The 22,915-nt window shown below is 27.6% G+C and overlaps 1 protein-coding gene across 1 annotated transcript; it reads left to right on the top strand.

Annotated features, from left to right (window-relative positions):
• Positions 1 to 12,287: 12,287 nt before the first annotated feature.
• LOC122510909 lies at positions 12,288 to 18,741 on the top strand. Its single transcript, XM_043625864.1, has 4 exons — positions 12,288 to 12,543; positions 12,637 to 13,017; positions 18,088 to 18,209; positions 18,431 to 18,741. Exons 1-4 carry the CDS (start codon positions 12,460 to 12,462, stop codon positions 18,645 to 18,647), a joined length of 804 nt encoding a protein of 267 aa, XP_043481799.1. The 5' UTR covers positions 12,288 to 12,459; the 3' UTR covers positions 18,648 to 18,741.
• The last annotated feature ends 4,174 nt before the right edge of the window (positions 18,742 to 22,915 follow it).

The following is a 22,915-nucleotide window of genomic DNA, read 5'->3' as shown; positions in this document are numbered from 1 at the left end:
ATAAATTCAATTACTTTTAATACAATTGTAATCAAATTCCTCGATAAATGCTGTTATTCATAAAAATTTCATTACAATTCTTCGAAAGAATTCAATTTTAAGAAATATTTAATTCTTCAAAAAATTATTTTTTTTTGTATTTAAATAATTGAATTTTTGTATAATTTTCTAATAAAAATTTATTTAAAAATTAATTTAAGTTAAAATTTTAAATAAGAATTAAATTTTAAAAGCATTATAGCATGTAATTTTTGAAACAACTGAAGTTTAAAAAGGTTTTAAATTAATATCTTTGAAAATTTAAATTTTTCATATTTTTAATTAACAATTTTGTAGAATTAAAGTTTTTGGAAAAGATTAGTTGAATTTTTTCTTTAAATTGTTTGAAATTTTTATTTATTAATATATATTTAATTAAAGAATTTTCGAATAAACGAAATTTAAAAAATTTAACTGTAAACTAATGATTGGAAATTTTTGAAAGAACTTTTTTAAAAATTCTTAAAAGTAATTCATTTAAAGAAATATTTTAGTTCAAATTTTTAGAAAATAGGTAATAACTGATTTGAAATGATGAAAATAATTTAGAAAAAGTTATAGAAACAAAATTTTTTTAATATGAAATAATGATTTTTTTTATCAGTAATCTATAACACAGGCACACAAAAAAAAAGTGTCGTGGCCGAGACACTACACTACTATATTCCCATGTATTTTTGGCCGCTGAATCCGAATCCAAAGTCAAAATTGACAGATTTGCTCAAAATTTTGAGATGAACTCAAAAAACGACTCAAAAAACCGAATTAAGATAAAAAAAATTTTTATGACACTACCCTACTATATTACCATGTACTTTTTCCCGCTGAATCCGAATTCGTAGTCAGAATTGACAGATTTTCTCAAAATTTTGAGATAAGCTCAAAAAATTGATAAAAAAAAGCGATTTAAAATAAAAAATGGAAATTTTTTGCTATGGCATTACACTACAGCATTTCCATATATGTTTATACTCGGATGTTTTTACACTATCGAATACCAAAAAAATGAACTCTTTTGCATTAAATTAAATTTTGAGCATTTTTGGATTTAACTCCAAATTTTGAGCCAATATACTAATGTAGTGTACTAGCAAGAAAAGTAGAGTTTCCTGACTTTAATTTTTGTAACTTAACAGATTTTCTTGTGTTTCTCAAAATTTTGAGCCATTTTAATAATTCTGACTTCAAATGCGAGATCCGAGTGTAAAAATATATGGAAATACTCTAGTGTTGTGTCACAGCAAAAAATTTCCATTTCTTTATTTTAAATCTATTTTTTATCAATTTTTTTAGCTTATCTCAAAATTTTGAGAAAATCTGTCAATTCTGACTACGAATTCGGATTCAGCGGGAAAAAGTACATGGTAATATAGTAGTGTACTCTCTAAATTTGAATTAGTTAAAAATAACTGATTCGATAGCAAAAAGTCAGTCACTGATTCAAATGGTAATATTTTACTAATGAAATAGTTAATATTGACTAATTATTAGTTAAATTCAATTTTAGGTTATGTAAAAATGACTGAAATTTGTAATAACTAATTCAATTAGTGAAATTTGACTATTTTTTTAGTTATTTATTTTATTAATTAGTGATTCTCTACTAATAATTAGTTATTTTTTACTAATTTCTGAAGCAAAAAGTCATCCACGATTTTACTAATAATTAGTTATTTTTAACTAATTCAGACTTAGAGAGTATTGTCATAAAAAATTTTTTTCATCTTAATTCGGTTTTTTGAGTCGTTTTTTGAGTTTATCTCAAAATTTTGAGCAAATCTGTCAATTTTTACTTCAAATTCGGATTCAGCGGCCAAAAAACCATGGGAATATACTAGTGTAATGTCTCGGCCATGACACTTTTTTTGTGTGCCTGTGTAACTATTTCACTAAATGAATTAGTAAAACAGTTTTATCGATTTTAAAAAAAAAATTTAATCAATAGTATTTGTTATATTTTTAGAATTAGTAAAATTAAACTAACAAATACTAAAATGTCACTAATTGCTAGTAAAATTACATATTAAATCATAGTTGACGGTAATTTTAACGTTGATATTAACCTTCGGAGAACACACCTCTTTTTTAGATCATTTTTCAATGCTCAACCAATTTTGAACTGTTCATCTGATTAACCTGAAGATTTTTTAAAAATATAGTTTAAGGGGGGAAACCACGTTAGACGTCTGAAAAAATCGATTTTTTCTTTTTTGCATAAATTGTTAGTTAAGGTGTTCAAAAATAGGCTGCAAAAGTTTTAAGAGCAAAATTCGACGTCCTCGCTGTACTGGTGATGAACGGAGCGCGCTCCAGGTTACCGTAAATTAGTAGAATAGGCGTAGCACTTTTGAGACTAAGGAGAGCAGAAAGGGACGAAAAGAGGAATTATTAGACTTACATGCTACTTAAGAAGCAGATAAAGGGATATGTATAGTGCTGGAATAGCCGATTAAAGTGTGAGCACTTTAAAAAAAATTTTTTGTATAAATATCAATTTTTTGATACTTTTTTTCAAATGCGTTTTTCTCAAAACCGGATTTTTGAAATTGCCGTGCAGTGTAGCTCAAAAAGTTATTCACCGATTTTAAAATGAAAAGTTGAAAATTGTTCGTTATAAAATTTATTATTAAGTGAACCAAACTTGAAAAGAAAAAAAAATTCTTAGTACTTTTTTTTAAATAAAAAAGTTGCAAAAATGTAGGCAAAAAATCGAATATTTTTTTCAAAGTAGTGTCATTTTTTCAATTTTCAATATTTTCACTTAAAAGTTGGTTCACTTAATAATAAAATGTGAATAAACTTGATTTTTTGCTTTCGGACAAAATTTGTGGGCTCAGGACTGCACGGCAGTTATGAACTCCGGCGGAGCAGCTCTATATGTAATAGCTCCCAATTTAAAAGATTTTTGATATAAACGCTTAAAAAAAATATGAGTTACAGTTGAATATATGTGAAACATGGTGGAAATGTTTATTTCATTCAAAAAAATTCTTACCTTAAAAAAAAATTCGCGAAAAACGGCTAAAAAACAGCGTTCTAATGTGGTTTCCCCCCTTAAACTCTGTAAAATAAGTCTGTGGACTTTAAAATCCTTATAAAAAATATTAGACAATAGATAAAAAGCTTTTCGCAAAAAACTGTGGGGTCAAAATGACCCCATGTGTTCTCCGAGGGTTAAACTTCTCGGGATAATCAAATCCAAGATGGCCAACTTCCAGAATTTCGACGTATTCGCAATTGCTCAGTGACCTTTAATGAACATATTCGGAAAAATTCACTGAAAAAAAATTGTTGATGGGTGTTCAAACGATGATTTAATATTTCTCGAGGTAATCAGGTCCAAGATGGCGGACTTTCGGAAGTCGAAATTCGTTCTTAGTAGTTCAATGTACCATTCTTAACAATCCCTAAAAGTTTCGCTGAAAAAAAACTGGTGACGTCTGTTTAAACGACGATTTTATATTTCTCGGGGTAAAAAGATCCAAGATGGCGGACTTGCAGAAGTCGAATCGCGTTTGATTTTGTTCAGGGACATGTCCTAATCATATTCTCAAAGTTTCGCTAAAAAAAAATTGGTGACGCGTGTTTAAACGACGATTTTATATTTTTTGGGGTAATAAGATCCAAGATGGCGGACTTGCGGAAGTTGAATCGCGTTCGATTTTATTAAGGTACCTGTCCTCAACATATTCTGAAAGTTTCGCTGAAAAAAAACTGGTGACGCCTGTTTAAACGACGATTTTATATTTCTGGGGGTAATAAGATCCAAGATGGCGGACTTGCGGAAGTCCAAATTTGTTCGTAATTCTTCAGTGAGCGTTTATAAACATTCTCTCAAAATTTGGCTGAAAAAAAATTGGTGGCGGGTGTATAAACGCAGATTTAGTATTTTTTGAGGTTATTAATTCCAAAATGGCGGACTTGCGGAAGCCGAAATTTGTTCGTAATTGTTCAGTGAGTGTTTCTAAACATTCTCTCAAAATTTAGCTTAAAAAAATTGGTGGCGGGTGTATAAACGCAGATTTAGTATTTTTTGAGGTTATTAATTCCAAGATGGCGGACTTGCGGAAGCCGAAATTTGTTCGTAATTGTTCAGTGAGTGGTTCTAAACATTCTCTCAAAATTTGGCTGAAAAAAAAATTGGTGGCGGGTGTATAAACGCAGATTTAGTATTTTTTGAGGTTATTAATTCCAAGATGGCGGACTTGCGGAAGCTGAAATTTGTTCGTAATTGTTCAGTGAGTGTTTCTAAACATTCTCTCAAAATTTGGCTAAAAAAAAAATTGGTGGCGGGTGTATAAACGCAGATTTAGTATTTTTTGAGGTTATTAATTCCAAGATGGCGGATTTGCGGAAGCCGAAATTTGTTTGTAATTGTTCAGAGAGTGTTTCTAAACATTCTCTCAAAGTTTCGCTGAACAAAAAATTGGTGGCGGGTGTTTAAACGGAGATTTAGTATTTTTTGAGGTTATTAATTCCAAGATGGCGGACTTGCGGAAGCCGAAATTTGTTTGTAATTGTTCAGAGAGTGTTTCTAAACATTCTCTCAAAATTTGGCTGAAAAAAAAATTGGTGGCGGGTGTGTAAACGCAGATTTAGTATTTTTTGAGGTTATTAATTCCAAGATGGCGGACTTGCGGAAGCCGAAATTTGTTCGTAATTGTTCAGTGAGTGTTTCTAAACATTCTCTCAAAATTTGGCTGAAAAAAAAATTGGTGGCGGGTGTATAAACGCAGATTTAGTATTTTTTGAGGTTATTAATTCCAAGATGGCGGACTTGCGGAAGCTGAAATTTGTTCGTAATTGTTCAGTGAGTGTTTCTAAACATTCTCTCAAAATTTGGCTAAAAAAAAAATTGGTGGCGGGTGTATAAACGCAGATTTAGTATTTTTTGAGGTTATTAATTCCAAGATGGCGGATTTGCGGAAGCCGAAATTTGTTTGTAATTGTTCAGAGAGTGTTTCTAAACATTCTCTCAAAATTTGGCTGAAAAAAAAATTGGTGGCGGGTGTATAAACGCAGATTTAGTATTTTTTGAGGTTATTAATTCCAAGATGGCGGATTTGCGGAAGCCGAAATTTGTTTGTAATTGTTCAGAGAGTGTTTCTAAACATTCTCTCAAAGTTTCGCTGAACAAAAAATTGGTGGCGGGTGTTTAAACGGAGATTTAGTATTTTTTGAGGTTATTAATTCCAAGATGGCGGACTTGCGGAAGCCGAAATTTGTTCGTAATTGTTCAGTGAGTGTTTCTAAACATTCTCTCAAAATTTGGCTAAGAAAAAAATTGGTGGCGGGTGTATAAACGCAGATTTAGTATTTTTTGAGGTTATTAATTCCAAGATGGCGGACTTGCGGAAGCTGAAATTTGTTCGTAATTGTTCAGTGAGTGTTTCTAAACATTCTCTCAAAATTTGGCTAAAAAAAAAATTGGTGGCGGGTGTATAAACGCAGATTTAGTATTTTTTGAGGTTATTAATTCCAAGATGGCGGATTTGCGGAAGCCGAAATTTGTTTGTAATTGTTCAGAGAGTGTTTCTAAACATTCTCTCAAAATTTGGCTGAAAAAAAAATTGGTGGCGGGTGTATAAACGCAGATTTAGTATTTTTTGAGGTTATTAATTCCAAGATGGCGGATTTGCGGAAGCCGAAATTTGTTTGTAATTGTTCAGAGAGTGTTTCTAAACATTCTCTCAAAGTTTCGCTGAACAAAAAATTGGTGGCGGGTGTTTAAACGGAGATTTAGTATTTTTTGAGGTTATTAATTCCAAGATGGCGGACTTGCGGAAGCCGAAATTTGTTCGTAATTGTTCAGTGAGTGTTTCTAAACATTCTCTCAAAATTTGGCTAAGAAAAAAATTGGTGGCGGGTGTATAAACGCAGATTTAGTATTTTTTGAGGTTATTAATTCCAAGATGGCGGACTTGCGGAAGCTGAAATTTGTTCGTAATTGTTCAGTGAGTGTTTCTAAACATTCTCTCAAAATTTGGCTGAAAAAAAAATTGGTGGCGGGTGTGTAAACGCAGATTTAGTATTTTTTGAGGTTATTAATTCCAAGATGGCGGATTTGCGGAAGCCGAAATTTGTTTGTAATTGTTCAGAGAGTGTTTCTAAACATTCTCTCAAAATTTGGCTGAAAAAAAAATTGGTGGCGGGTGTATAAACGCAGATTTAGTATTTTTTGAGGTTATTAATTCCAAGATGGCGGATTTGCGGAAGCCGAAATTTGTTTGTAATTGTTCAGAGAGTGTTTCTAAACATTCTCTCAAAGTTTCGCTGAACAAAAAATTGGTGGCGGGTGTTTAAACGGAGATTTAGTATTTTTTGAGGTTATTAATTCCAAGATGGCGGACTTGCGGAAGCCGAAATTTGTTCGTAATTGTTCAGTGAGTGTTTCTAAACATTCTCTCAAAATTTGGCTAAGAAAAAAATTGGTGGCGGGTGTATAAACGCAGATTTAGTATTTTTTGAGGTTATTAATTCCAAGATGGCGGACTTGCGGAAGCTGAAATTTGTTCGTAATTGTTCAGTGAGTGTTTCTAAACATTCTCTCAAAATTTGGCTAAAAAAAAAATTGGTGGCGGGTGTATAAACGCAGATTTAGTATTTTTTGAGGTTATTAATTCCAAGATGGCGGATTTGCGGAAGCCGAAATTTGTTTGTAATTGTTCAGAGAGTGTTTCTAAACATTCTCTCAAAATTTGGCTGAAAAAAAAATTGGTGGCGGGTGTATAAACGCAGATTTAGTATTTTTTGAGGTTATTAATTCCAAGATGGCGGATTTGCGGAAGCCGAAATTTGTTTGTAATTGTTCAGAGAGTGTTTCTAAACATTCTCTCAAAGTTTCGCTGAACAAAAAATTGGTGGCGGGTGTTTAAACGGAGATTTAGTATTTTTTGAGGTTATTAATTCCAAGATGGCGGACTTGCGGAAGCCGAAATTTGTTCGTAATTGTTCAGTGAGTGTTTCTAAACATTCTCTCAAAATTTGGCTAAGAAAAAAATTGGTGGCGGGTGTATAAACGCAGATTTAGTATTTTTTGAGGTTATTAATTCCAAGATGGCGGATTTGCGGAAGCCGAAATTTGTTTGTAATTGTTCAGAGAGTGTTTCTAAACATTTTCTCAAAATTTGGCTGAAAAAAAAATTGGTGGCGGGTGTATAAACGCAGATTTAGTATTTTTTGAGGTTATTAATTCCAAGATGGCGGACTTGCGGAAGCCGAAATTTGTTCGTAATTGTTCAGTGAGTGTTTCTAAATATTCTCTCAAAATTTGGCTGAAAAAAAAATTGGTGGCGGGTGTATAAACGCAGATTTAGTATTTTTTGAGGTTATTAATTCCAAGATGGCGGACTTGCGGAAGCCGAAATTTGTTTGTAATTGTTCAGAGAGTGTTTCTAAACATTCTCTCAAAATTTGGCTGAAAAAAAAATTGGTGGCGGGTGTATAAACGCAGATTTAGTATTTTTTGAGGTTATTAATTCCAAGATGGCGGACTTGCGGAAGCCGAAATTTGTTTGTAATTGTTCAGAGAGTGTTTCTAAACATTCTCTCAAAATTTGGCTGAAAAAAAAATTGGTGGCGGGTGTGTAAACGCAGATTTAGTATTTTTTGAGGTTATTAATTCCAAGATGGCGGACTTGCGGAAGCCGAAATTTGTTTGTAATTGTTCAGAGAGTGTTTCTAAACATTCTCTCAAAATTTGGCTGAAAAAAAAATTGGTGGCGGGTGTGTAAACGCAGATTTAGTATTTTTTGAGGTTATTAATTCCAAGATGGCGGACTTGCGGAAGCCGAAATTTGTTCGTAATTGTTCAGTGAGTGTTTCTAAACATTCTCTCAAAATTTGGCTGAAAAAAAAATTGGTGGCGGGTGTATAAACGCAGATTTAGTATTTTTTGAGGTTATTAATTCCAAGATGGCGGACTTGCGGAAGCTGAAATTTGTTCGTAATTGTTCAGTGAGTGTTTCTAAACATTCTCTCAAAATTTGGCTAAAAAAAAAATTGGTGGCGGGTGTATAAACGCAGATTTAGTATTTTTTGAGGTTATTAATTCCAAGATGGCGGATTTGCGGAAGCCGAAATTTGTTTGTAATTGTTCAGAGAGTGTTTCTAAACATTCTCTCAAAGTTTCGCTGAACAAAAAATTGGTGGCGGGTGTTTAAACGGAGATTTAGTATTTTTTGAGGTTATTAATTCCAAGATGGCGGACTTGCGGAAGCCGAAATTTGTTCGTAATTGTTCAGTGAGTGTTTCTAAACATTCTCTCAAAATTTGGATGAAAAAAAATTGGTGGCGGGTGTATAAACGCAGATTTAGTATACCTCTATGTAAGAAATATATACGGAATATAATAAATCCAAGATGGCTGACTTCCGGAAGTCGAAACACGTTAACAATGATACATCTGACTTCCCTGATACATTTCCTTCAAGTCTGGGTGAAAAAAAAATTGGTCTGGTAGAATTAAAAATTTTCGTTTTTTAAACGTTTAAAACTTCATGGACCTAAACTTCAGATTAAGAGGACATTCCAGTTCAAAACAGGCAAAAAGAAGGCTTTTTTAGTATATATTATTAAAATAACTATGACATTTATTTAAAAAATTTCTTTTACATGTAATAAATAATTTATTTAAGAATTTGTAAAAAAAATTTTTTTCATTTTTATTTCAAAATGGCGGCGATATACGCCATTTTCGAAAATGACCATTTTCGGTGGTAAGATCGATTCCAAACTTTCTAAAACAGATAAAACCAAAAACGAAGTGACATTCTCTTCGTTAGATATTTCTTCAGGTGTGGAACCTCAAAAAAGTGGAATTTTCTTCCCCCCCCCTTTTTTTAGAGTACTTTTTTCCCAAAATATGCAAAAAAAGGTGTTTTTATTCAGAATTTCTCTTATAAAAAAAGAGGGAGTTTGAAATTTTCCAGTTTTTGAGGTTCCACTTATAGGCATAATGACGCTGAATCAAAAGCCGTTTGATTTTTTAAAATCGCTTCAGAAGAACTCGAGATATCACTCTTACCAGATCAAAAAAAGACATTTTGAGAAAAATGCATTTAAAGTTTTTATTCATAAGTTTCGAAATTTTTTTAAAAAAATCATCGGATTTGCTTGAAAATCGTTACTCGGGGTTTTTTGAGGTCGCTAATTACGAATATGGAATCAGATTTTTAAAATTCGAAATGGCGGATGCAATATGGTAGACGAAAAAAAAATTAAACGAAAAAAAAATTAAAATAAAAAAATTTTCTTTTCCGCCATATTGGATCCGCCATTTTGAATTTTGAAAATTTGATATCTAATTTGTGGTCAGCAACACCAAATACATTTTTGTTTGTCTTTTTTAAAAAATGCAAATGAGAAAACATTTAAATCATTCGATTGCTTATCCGCATACAAAAACATCTTTGACATGGCGAAGAATAAGGATGTATAACTTTTATTTTACTTCGAATTTTTCAATAATATTTTAGGAGAGTATTCTTGACACTATAAGAAATCCGAAAATAAAAACAAAAAAAAATCGATTTTTTTGACATTTTGAACTGGAATGTCCCCTTAATCGGAAAACGATTGATTTGACCAACCGCCAAAATTTACGAGCGACAAATTGAATATTCACGTAAAATAATAATAAGTTTTTTAATGTTCATTTTTTAAAACCAAGATGATTTGACCAGCAACACAAAAACTGAGGTATACATTTTAGAATATTATAGAATATTATATTTTTTATAGATTTTACTTTTTATTTTTTTAAGTTTGTTTATGGAATTCTTATGTAAGATATTTTTAAATAATTTATATAACAGTAAAAAAACCTGTTTTTCAAAAGAACCTGGAACCAAAGTGAAAGTTATAGTGTACGTTTAATTAGTAAAAATTTATTTATTCCCGAATGTCCCATATGTTTCCAATTTTCTCCAAAGAAATTAGTCATATTTAAAAATTGTGAAAATGGGCAAGGTGGCATTTTATTTTACACAAATTTTTATTTGACGAGAAAATGGAAGAAAACTGAAAGTTCATCACAAATTCTTGATAATTTTTGTTATTTTTTTGTACTAAATTTTATTTCTTTTAAATTATTTTCTACCGTCAGAAACTGATAGTTTTTAGCATCTCTTACACTTTAAATTCATATTTTACAAAAGATGTAAATTTTTTTTGAAGAAATCTTTTCATTTTGTGACTTTACTAACATCAAAATCATTACTGCAGAATATTACAATTTTTTTAAATTAGTCGGAGACCACTTTAGTTGAAGTAAAATGGATTGACCCCATAATGTTTCAATATTATGTAATAATTATTTTTCAATTTGTAACAAATAATTAATCTGTATCTTCACTTTCTACTTGTTTAATTTTCGGATATACGGCACTGCAAATTACTAATGTCATGCGACGCCTTCTTCACTGTGGTGGGATTAGAAACTAAAACGGCGGGATTCGTCACTGTCAAGTTCACCAATGTCGCGACTTGACATTTATTTCTGAGACCGTATAGGGTGATACTTATATAGGTTTTTTGACGCTGAACACGATTCCGTAATTAGAATTGCTCCATCGACGTAGGTTTTTCAATTTCGATTTTTTTTAAATATTTATTTTTGCATGAGTTCTTGTTGTTTGAATTTCGCGTTACAATGTAAAATGTTTTCACGCGTAGTTTTTAATAAAAATATTTTAAAAAATTTTTTAAATAATTTACGATAAGATTTTAAAATTTTTAAAATAAAATTTTATTTTTAACAATGTATGTATCTATCAATTTTTTTCAAAATTTTTTGTAAGAAACTAGCACAAAATTAACAATTTTTAAGCCTTGTCGGATTGTGGGCAAACGATGGGATCTATTTATAAAATTTTAATTTTTATATACACAGTGAAAACGGTAGGCCTAACTTGTCATTTGAACAGAATCACACAAATTTTTCACAGCAAATGTGTTTTCAGACTGAGTCTCCCCAAACTTAACTTTTTTTCTGTGTAAAATTGTGATTTGGTTAAATGACAAGTTAGGCCTACCTTTTTCACTGTATAAAAATTAAAAAATTTTAAATAAATAGATCCCATCGTTTGCCTACGATCGGACAAGGCTTAAAAATTGTTAATTTAGTGCTAGTTTCTTACAAAAAATGTTGAAAAAAAATTGATAGATACATACATTGTTAAAAATGAAATTTTATTTAAAAATTTTTTAAATCTTATCGTAAATTATTTTACAAATTTTTAAAAATATTTTTATTAAAAACTATTTACGTAAAAAACGTCATTTTTCAAAAATCTGTATCTCCTGAACCGCTTTATGAAAAAATTTGAAAAAAATCAAGGTAGCTCATTTCAAAGAGTACTAAACGAAAATGTTTAAAAAAAATTTGAGATGCAAAAGCAAAATAATTTCCGATTTGGCGTGGAATGACCCATTTATATTTCACAAAAATTTCAAAATAAGTTTAATTATATCTACAACATTCATTATTTTTGTTTTAATTAAAAAAATTATATGTTCCTTATTTTGGATATGTAATTAAAAAAAACTTATTCCAATTAATAATTTAACTGTTTTATTAATTAAAGAAACTTAAATGAAATCTTGTTAAATTAATATAACCTGTCAATTTTTTGACACTTACCATGCTGCTGTAAAGTCAACAACAACCAGTTTTGCTCCTGCACTTCGCAATTCTCCTTGGAATTGACTGTCATCATTAATGATACGCACACTTCCCATATTTATTAAATTATTATAAATTTCTATTTGTTTGTCAATAACAAAGCACAAAACAATTAAGGGCTCAGTGAATGACTTGATGACTAGCTAGATTTAAGATTTTATGTATAAACATAGAAATACACATCATATAGAAATAGAAGTCGCTTATAATAATGTGTAACCTTATGGCGCGTCTGCAATGGAATCGTAAAACAGAGTGCTATTGTGGACACAACTTTAAGTCCAAAGCAGAGCAGGGTTGGGTGCGTAAAATACCTCAGGTAAATTACATGGATTTTTACAGTAAAATACCTCGTATTTTACTTCAAAAGTTTTAAACACAATGTATTTTTTGGGAGAGGGGGGTAAAATACGTATTTTACATATGTAAAAAACCAAGTATTTCAAAAAAAATAACGTCAAAAACCTCGAGTGACGCGTCACTTCCCAACACTGAAGCAGAGTGAATACGGATAGGGACAGAAGCTGTCTGTGTCCTTTTCTTTCCAATGCCCTATTCCGGTTTCCGTATTTATTCTGCGTTGGCCTTAACTTCAATACTAGGTTGTAAATAAGACGGCATGAGATAACCTATAATCGATGTATATTTGTTTATATTCAAAAATTTAGTTCAAATTTCAAAACAATTCAGATATATGAAATATTTTGTTTATAATTTTCGTGAAAGTTTATTGAAGGATGCCTTCCAGTTGTATAGTTGACAAGTGTATTTCAGCTTCTTTAATCAGAAAAGGACGAAAATTGTCTCTTTTCAAACCCAGGGTATGTTTTTTAAACATTTAAATTAAATACCTATTAATATTTCACTATTAAAATGTAACTTTTAATTAACGTCATTTTATTGTCATGCATTAGGAAAGTACTTTGGAATTGTGGAGACAAATAGTTCCCACAAAAGATAATAAAGAATTATTGAAAAGTCATGTCGTTTGTGAATTACATTTCAATGAAAATGATATGGACAAAACGTTCAAAACTATAATAAATGGTGTCCAACATGAAATGCAAAAAGAAAAGATAAGTTTAAAAGTAGGAGCTGTGCCTTCACTACTTTTAAGTAATGTTAAGGACAAACTTGACTATTCACAAATTATCAAAGAGAAGCAAATTATTGCTTTGCCGTCGAAAAATTGGTCTGTTGTTCGTACATCTGAATTTATTGTCTGGATAAACTGGATTAATAACAATCCACATACGGACAGACGCATTATACTATATCCTGATATGAAAATAAAAGTAATTTCACATTTTTTCTTATGTTGAAAATTAAAATGTTTTTCAATTGAAAGACATTTACAGGCATCACAGTTGGTCCCCTTTTTCAATTTTGTCACTTTTTCCCCTTTTTTGGGTGATTTTTTCCCTTTTTACCTCCTTTTCTAATCAAAAATAAAAAAAATTTCGTTTTTTTGAAATTAACTCACACTCTGAAGTTGTCTTTTGTTTATACTTTTGTTTTTTGTTAACTTTAGATAGAAAATAGAAATCATCAGAATTTTTTTACTTCTTTTCATTAAAAGACTAAAATTTTGTTAAATATTATGTTTTGTCAAACTGAAATTATTTTTGTTCTTTACTTCTAAAAAAAATTAGAAAATTATTAAACAACTGTAATTAAGAAATAGAAAATTTATTTATTTTCCATTATTTTCTTTTTGAATCACAATTTTTTTAAGAAAATTATTATTTTGTTTTAGAAATTAAAGAAAAAGAAGAAAAATATTTGCACAATTTATATTTTAATCTTATATTTGCAACAGGATTTTCCACAGGAATCTAAGACATTGAAAAATTCAAAATTCAAACCTTTTTTAAATTAAACAACTTATAAAAGTATTGTTTATAAAACATGAAGATATATCAATTGCTCCGAGTTGAAGACTCGGAGTGATCGATTTCTTCATGTTTTCTAATAAATTAAAGATGACCGAGAGATAAAATCATTATTTTACATTATAAGAATATTGTTACTGTAACTTCATCAAAATTATTTTCATCATTTTAATTAAATTATTATTTTCTAGAATTTTAAATTATTTTTTATGAAAATAATAATTGAATTCCTTAAAAATTTTTATTATTTATGAAAATAATTGAATTCCTTGTGAAATTTTAATTATTTTATGAATATAATTAAATGTTTGCGCAGAATTTCAATAAAATTTTTTATAATTGAATTCTTTTGAAAAATTTTAGTAGATATAAAAATCATTGAATTGAGGAAAAATTTTGAAAATAATTGAAATTTTTGCCGAGAATTTTTTCAAAATTTTTTAAAATAATTGAATTGATTCGAAGAATTTTATCAAACTTTTTTAAAATAATTGAATTTTTGCAACGAATTTTATTAAAATTTTCAAAAATAATTGAATTCTTATGAAGAACTTTTATTAATTTTTTTGTTAAATAATTGAATTATTGCGAAAAAAATTTATAAAACATTTGCAAATGATTGAATTCTTGCAAAGAATTTTGTCAAAAAATTTGATAATAATTGAATTTCTTCAAAGAATTTTATTGTTTATGAAAACAAGTGAATTATTGCAAAAAAAATGGCAAATCATTGAATTCTTGCAAAGAATTTTATCAAAAAATTTTATACTAATTGAATTTCTTCGAAGAATTTTATTGTTTATGAAAATAATTGAATTTAGGAAGAATTTTATTAAAATTTTACATAATCTTAATTAAATTCTTTTGAAGAATTTCTTTGAGTTCCTTTAAAATAATGGACTTTCTTTAATCATTTTAATTACAAGTTTTCAAAGTAATCGAATTTTTTAATAATTGTATTGAAAATAATTGAATACCTGAGAAGAATTTTATTATTTATGAAAAATACTTTAATTCTTGCGATGAATTTTAATAATATATTTCTTTTTAAATAATTGAATTCTTTTGTGAATTTTTATTGAAATAGTAGATATTAAAAATAATTGAATTTTGAAATTAATTTAATTCTACGAAGAATTTAATTCAAATTATTTTGAAAAAAAATCGAATTGTTAAAAATTATTTCATTAAAATCTTTGAAAATTAATTTTAATAAAAATTTTAATAATAATTACATTTTTCGAGAAATTCCATTAACATTGTACCAAAAATAATTGAAATTCTGTGATGATTTTTATTATTTATGAAAATAATTGAAAACCTACATATCTACCTATAGAATTTTATTATTTATGAAAATAATTGAATTCCTGGTTAAAAAAATGTTATTCTTTATGAAAATAATTGAATTATTGCGAAGAAATTTATAAAAAATTTGTAAATAATAGAATTCCTCTGAAATTTTTATTATTTAATTCATTTATTTAAAATTGTAAATTTCTAAAATTTCAAATTAAAATTTTTTTTAAATAATTGATTTCGTTTTGGGAAATATTTTATTAAAATCGTAGATATTGAAAATCATTAAAATTAGAAAAATTTCTGAAAATAATTGAACTTTGGAGAAGAATTTTGTTATTTATAAAGATAATTGGGATTTTTACGAGAATTCTTTTCAAGATTTGAACATAGTTGAATTTAATAAAAAGAATTTTATTTTTTTAAAAGAATTCATGCAATTATTTTTAAATTCTACAAAATTGAATTTTTTTAGTATTTTCAACAAAAATTTAAATTAGAAAATTTTCAAATTTTATTATTTTTAAAATTGATAATTTTATTTAAAAAAGGTAGTAAGAAGTTAGCCGCGCGATTTGTTGCTAGTATATTTCAAAGTTTAATCATAAAATTTAGACTCAATCAGGGTTGTCACAAAAATTGACTCTTATTTTTCCTTGATTTCCAGACAAAATCTTCACTCTTTCCCTGACCCTAAAGAATATTCTGATTCACTCTAAAAATTATTAAGTACTCAAAAAAATGTTATATTACATTTATTTATGAATTTCTTTAATTGTAAAATTATTATATATATTAAATTATATATATACTTCCTTTTTAAATAACTATTTAATTGTTATTATTTTTCCATAGGAATCAAGATTTTCAAACATTTAAAATTCAAACCTCTCGAAATTCAATAATTTATAATAATTAAAAATGATCGAATGATAAAATTATTACTTTATATTATAAGAATATTGTTACTGCAACTTATTCAAAATTATTTTCATCATTTCAATTCAATAATTATTTTCTACAATTTTTAACTAAAATTCTTCTTTAAATCAATTATTTTTAATAATTTTTGATAAATTTTTTTTTAAAGATTTTTAAAGTTCATTTCTTTACAATTCAATTATTCGAAAATTCTTCAATTAAATATACATTAAAAAATAAAAACTTAAAATAATTTTAAAAAATTTCGATTAAGCTGTTTGAAAAAGGTTAATTTCATATAGAACTTTTAATTAAATCTATGGAAAATTCAGATTTTCAAAGATTTTAACTTAAAACCTTTACAAAATTCAATTATTTCTAAAAAATGCGAATTATTAGTAACTTCTTTAAAAATCAATTATTATCAAAAACTTTAATTGAAATTAATTTTTAAATCAAATTTATTTAGATAATTCTACGAGAATTCAATTATTTATATACAAATAACATAGATAATTTATTCAATAATTGAATATTTCTTAAAATTGGATTCTTATAAAGAATTTTATCATCAAATTTTTAAATAATTGAATTCTTTCGTCGAATTTTAATAACATTTTTAATAATAATTACATTTTTCGAGGAATTCGATTAAAATTGTATTAAAAATAATTGATATTCTCCAATGAATTATTATTCATGAAAATAATTGAATTATTGAGAAGAATTTTATAAAATGTTTTAGACAATTGATTTTTTTCGAAAAAATGTATGAAAATTCTATTTTTAACAATTGAATTCTAGTAAAATTTTCATCATTTTAGAAAGTAATGAAACATTTGGGTAGAATTTTGTCAAAATTTTTTTTAAACACTTGAATTATTTTTCAAATTTTATTAAAATAATAGATATACAAATTATTGAATGAAGAAAATTTTTTGAAATTAACTGAAATTTTGCAATGAATTTTATTAAAATTTTTAAAAATAATGGAATTTTATTCCTGAATCCCTGAAAGAAATTTTAAAATTAATGAAAATAATTTAATTACTGCTAAGATTTTAATGCCAAATTTTAAACATTTGATTTTTTTGAAAGAAATTATGCAAATTCTATTTTAAATATTTCCTGTGAAATTTTTATTTTTTTGGAAAATCATTGAATGTTTGTGTAGAATTTTATAAAAAGATTTTTTAATAATTGAATTCTTTTGGGAAATTTTATTAAATAGAAGAATATTGAAAATCATTGAATCAAGAAAAATTTTTCAAAATAATTAACATTTTCCCATGAATTTTATTAAAATTTTTGAAAATTTTTGAATTTTGTAGAAGAATTTTGCTATTTATTTATAAAGATAATTGAAATGTTGACAAGTTTTTTTCGATATTTTGAAAATAATTGAATTTCTGCGAAGAATGTTATTAATTTTGAAAATAATTGAATTTTATTACAATTTTTTTAAATAGTTATACTTTTCGCTTTTTAAAAATAATTCGATTTTAATGTAATATGGCTTATTTCCTTCAAAAAATTATTCCCTACAACGTTACCGTTCTAGATTTTTAAACAAGCACGTCGTTTTGAAAGATGCTTATTTGTTTAAAAGAAAATTTTGATTTTTTAAAAAAAATAATCATATTTTCAAAATTATTTTCTGAAGAAAATAAACCTTATTATGTTAAATTCGAATCATTTTTTAAAAAACCTATAGTAGCGATATGATAAAAAATTTGAATTATATGCTTAATTGTAGAAACAAATAAATTTTTGTAGGTTTTAAATATTTTTTCTTCAAAATCAATATTTGCTCTTTCAGAAAATTGTATTAATAATAAAATTTCAAGTTTTTAAATATTATAAATGATTATTATTTTTTTAAAGACTGCATTTCTTTGGATGAACTTTCTTAAATAACTATAACATTCCGATATAATAGAAAAGTTTATAAAAAAGATATACCGAAAACAGTTAAATATAATAAATTATTCTATTTTCCTTATTGTTTGTAAATATATTTAAAAAATTTCTTAATATTAAAGTTATTTTCTACCAAAGAATCCAAAACTGTAAGAAAGAGTATTAATACATTGTTAATATTTTTAACACATTTCAATTTGTTGTTTGGTATACTTTTTGTCCCCTTTTTGAGGAAAATAATTCTCATTTTAACCTTTTTTAAGGATACAAGGTACTGTGATGCCTGCAATTCTAATATTAGTAACACTAAAAATTTATATATTGTTATTTAAGGTGTTTGTTTATGGAAATGAGGTGAAAGAGAAAGATATGGATGTTAAATCTGTTGGAGACTTAATTGCTCTTTTTGAAAAACTTGAGAAGTTTTTCCCATGTGGAAGTTCTGGTACTTGCAGGTAGTATAAAAATTATTGTATTTTTGTATTTTCTTATACATAGAGTAGGGTACTATTTTACTTTTTTTCGCTACGAAATCAGAATATTTCAATTTTTTTCAAAATTTCAGCTGTTCATTTATTAAATATGAAAATAATGTTATTTTTTAAATATTATATCATTGACACAACTTTACTCTAATAATAAGTAAATAATATTTCTGTTCATATTATTTTCTCAGATCTGAAAACTGTATTGGCTTTATTATACAAAAAGAAAAACATGAAAGAGGACGAAAATTCGTCCTTTGTGCTGCTTGCTCGAAATTTACTAAAAAAATAAATCGTCAGAAAAGAGAGAGTGACAAATTAATGAAAGTGAAATGTAAAATAGAAAAATTGTATAAGAATTCCAAGAATACGCATCAAAAATGCAAAAGACTACTCGACAAGGTATAAGTATTGAATATATATATATATTGTATATGGAGTACATTCAAGGACATGTAATTTTCTTTGTTTTCAATTTGTGAAAATAAAACAGAATCAAGAATTTGCTTTAATTTTTAATAATAAAAACTATAGTTTTTCTACGAAAAATATATAATTAAATTTAAAGTTTCCTTTAAGGTCATTTATCCAGAAAATAACTTAATGACGTTTATAAAAAATATACAGGTCCTAAAAAATATTTATTTATAAATTATTAATGTTAATATCTTTTGTAAGAAAAACATCAATTTATAAAACTACATATAATGTATAATATATAAGGACATCGTAGGGTCCTAGTAAGGCTCTCGATATATTTTCCCTTTCAAAATTTTTAACAAGATTCGAGCTTCATTGCAAATGCAAGGACCTAACCAGTTTCCCATATTATTCCTTAACAGAACCCTACAAACTTCAACTTTAGATAAGGAAAATTTCTACACGGGATGTATTTTCTAATGCTTATATTAAAAGTTCCTTTTACTTTTAAAAAAATATTTAATTTCATTATTTTTTTAAATCGATACCAAATCGTGAAAAACTGGAAGTAAATTCTTAAAGAAAATGTATTTTTTTTCTTTCTCTGTTATATAACATATTCTAAAATTCGTGACTTCAGATAAGAAATATATCGTTTGACAAATAATTTTAATTTTTTAAAGTGAAAATTCACAATTTCTTTTTTAAATATATGGGTGATTCTTCCGAAAGTGACACTTGGTGATATTTTTGATTTCTCGACTAATTTTATAAAATCTACTCGCTAATAATTGTTAACCATTTTCATAATAAAAATTTAGCACTTACTTATCCTTAAAAAGAAAAAATTAAACAATTTTATTCTACTGAATTTATGCAATAGCTCAAATAATTTCATCTCCGAAGCCTTTTTAGCATGTCTCCAATAGGTTTTCTATAAGAAAACTACATTTTTATGCTTTTTTTCAAACTCTTAGAATTTTTAAAAAAATAGTATCAGAAAGTACAATGTTTTTTCTATCATTATGTGCTTTTTAAAAATTTTTAGACCTCCGTTTTATATACACGAAGAAAAAGGAATAGTTGACACATCTAGATACATGGATATCACAGCCATATTATATTGAAAAATACGGGATATCCATAGTTAAGGTTGCTGCATCCATATTCTATGGCTGGCTGTATATTGTTGGAGCAGCAAAAGATCTATGGTTGGGTGATCCATAGTAATGGGAATGGGAAACAAAAAATTGGAATCACTCAATTAATTAAATTCAATGTCACTTGAGATATTTTATACACATTTTTGTTAATTAATACACACCACTTATTGAATAACCGCATATTAACGAAATAAATTATTAACTGATGGGGGGGAGACACGAACCCTAGACCTAATACATACTAAACACTAACGCTATCCACTACACTATACACGCAACTACAATATTTGAGCATATAATATTCCTTATATACTCTACACATATTTCTTGAAAATGAATTTACATAAAAACTAATAGACAATAACGATAATAAATAATGAACAATTATAACACTATTTATACACAATAAACTCACAACGCGATTATATAGACGTGACAGGAAACCGACGCGACGGACAAATTGAGACGACCATTTTTAAATGGATGCCATGATAATGAATTGCGCGCAACATGTATCGAAATTTTGAACTAACTATGGATCTCCCAACCAAAGTTTATATGGATGAGACAGCCATATGTGAAAATCCATAGCATGAATTGTAAGCCCAACCATGCCTATGGATATCACATCCATATTTGATTCAACAATATAATATGGCTCCCTCATCCATTGAATATGGAATGTGCTTCCATTCTGAAAGTTGTCTCTTCCATTGAATTGGATAACACAACAATATTCTGCTCAACAATATTTTTATGGATATCTCTTCTAGACCTTTTCTTTCCGTGTATGATAAAAATGTTAAAACTTTGTCTTCAACAGTTTCATGTTAAAATTACCTCACAATGATTAATGATATTTTTATACATTAAAACTATTCTTAACAAAATTTTAATGCACACTAAAATAAAGTTGAATGTCTGACGTTTAATTTGCCCATATATTATTTGTGAAAAGGAGGGGAATTATTGCTTTTATGAATAATCAAATTTTACTTAAGGGGACTTTCTGGTTTAGAATTGACAAAAAAGGAAGGTTTTAAAACTTTTATTGTAAGAACAGTATTAAAGAAATTGTAAAAACTATTTTTGGACATTGTAGCACATTGCGTAGAGAAAATTTAAAAAATATGTTTGAGTGTATTTAGTTCAATTTCATAGCTGTAGGTGGCGTCTTCCAAAAGATACCTTTTTTTTGGTACGTTAGATTCCGGGCAACCTGTAATACATAAATTCAAGTTCCAAACGGGAATCTCTTCATAAGGATTTATTCTTGTGCCTAAACCTCAAAAACGATTTTTTTTAAAGGTTTTTTTATTTTATATGTACATTTTTCTCAAAAACTCGCAAAAACGCCGTGTTTTTGGGTCAATTTACCTCCATATAAAAACACAGGCGGTAGAAATATGAGTTTTTAGAGGTTTAGGCACCAGTTTTTTAAATAAAGAATCGAAAAATTTTTGGGATTTCAAAATCGGTTCAGTAGATTTCGAGAAAAGCTCTGTACCAGTTTGAAAAATGAGTTTTCGAGAAAAACGCGTTTAAAGTTTTCATAACATAATTCATTGAGTCATGAATATCAAACAACTTTTTATTACAACAGAACTTCGTATCCCGCTGTTTTTGGGGTCGCTGATTACGAATTTGATGTCCGTTTTGGAAAATCCAAAATGGCGGATCCAATATGGCGGACGAAAAAATAAAAATTCAACCGGATTTGCTTAAAACTTGTTACTCGGGGGTTTTTGGGGTCGCTGATTACGAATTTGATGTCAGTTTTTGAAAATACAAAATGGCGGATCTGATATGGCGGACGAAAAAATAAAAATTCAACCGGATTTGCTTAAAACTTGCTACTCGGGGGTTTTTGGGGTCGCTGATTATGAATTTGATGTCAGTTTTTGGAAATTCAAAATGGCGGATCCAATATGGCGGACAGTATTACTTTCAAAATTGATAATGAAGTATTTGATTCAAACGCAATGCTTTAAGATTTTGAACATATGCTATTCATTCAACAATATCTGCTTTCGGCAGCCCGCAATAGCATATCTTTAGATTCTATAGCATTTTTTTTCAGTGCATATGTATTTAAAACGTTCCTAGAACGTTAATGTTTTGTGCCTATATTCATAACTAGCAATCTCAAAAGGCCACAAGTAACCATTTTCAACTAAATTTAATTAATTTCTTAATCTTTGTCCGCCATATTAGATCCGCCATTTTGTATTTTCAAAAACTGACATCAAATTCGTAATCAGCGACCCCAAAAACCCCCGAGTAACAAGTTTTAAGCAAATCCGGTTGAATTTTTATTTTTTCGTCCGCCATATTGGATCCGCCATTTTGTATTTTCAAAAACTGACATTAGTGTGTATATTTAATAAAAAAAAATCACGAAACAAATAAAATTGATCAATTGGAGCAACAAAGTTAATCTTCTTTAAAGAGAAAAAACTTTAATATTTTCAACAATTAATTTTGCGCAACTTCAATTCTTACTCTTGAATATGAAATAAAGTAAGTTCAATAAAAAAAACCATATAATTTAAAAAAAAATAAGTTGAAAAATCGAATTTCAAAAGTGTCACTTTCAGAAGAATCACCCATATATTATCTAAAATACTATTTTTAATCCACCACCATGAAAATTGTATGTACTTGATGCAAATAACAAAATCTTTAATTATTACCTTATACTATTAAATTCCAAATAAAACAGATTTGAAAAACACTTAAAATAATGTGAAATTAGTAAAAGAGGTCAAATTCATATTTCTGAAATTTGATGCATGTTGTAACGATCTTTACGTTTACTTGCGGATCTTACCCGCCAATCGTTACAAAAATGGCAATTTACGGATTCCAAATTGCCGAATTATAAATTCCACACTTCGAACTTATAATACACCATCGATGACCCGTTTTAGGGAACTTCTCCGGCGCCAGGTAGGTGAACTACCCGGGTCACGATGCTGTAACAAAACAAAGAACTTTTCCGGACTAGCTCTTACTGAGCTCAATATTTTATTTACACGAAGTTACGTTTTGTATTGAAATAATATTGCGCGAGTACCGCACACAGAGAAGAGA

This window comes from Leptopilina heterotoma, unplaced genomic scaffold (assembly GCF_015476425.1).
Source record: "Leptopilina heterotoma isolate Lh14 unplaced genomic scaffold, ASM1547642v1 Lhet_773, whole genome shotgun sequence".
Classification (NCBI taxonomy): Eukaryota; Metazoa; Arthropoda; class Insecta; order Hymenoptera; family Figitidae; genus Leptopilina; species Leptopilina heterotoma.
This window is presented reverse-complemented; position numbering and strand designations above follow the sequence as displayed.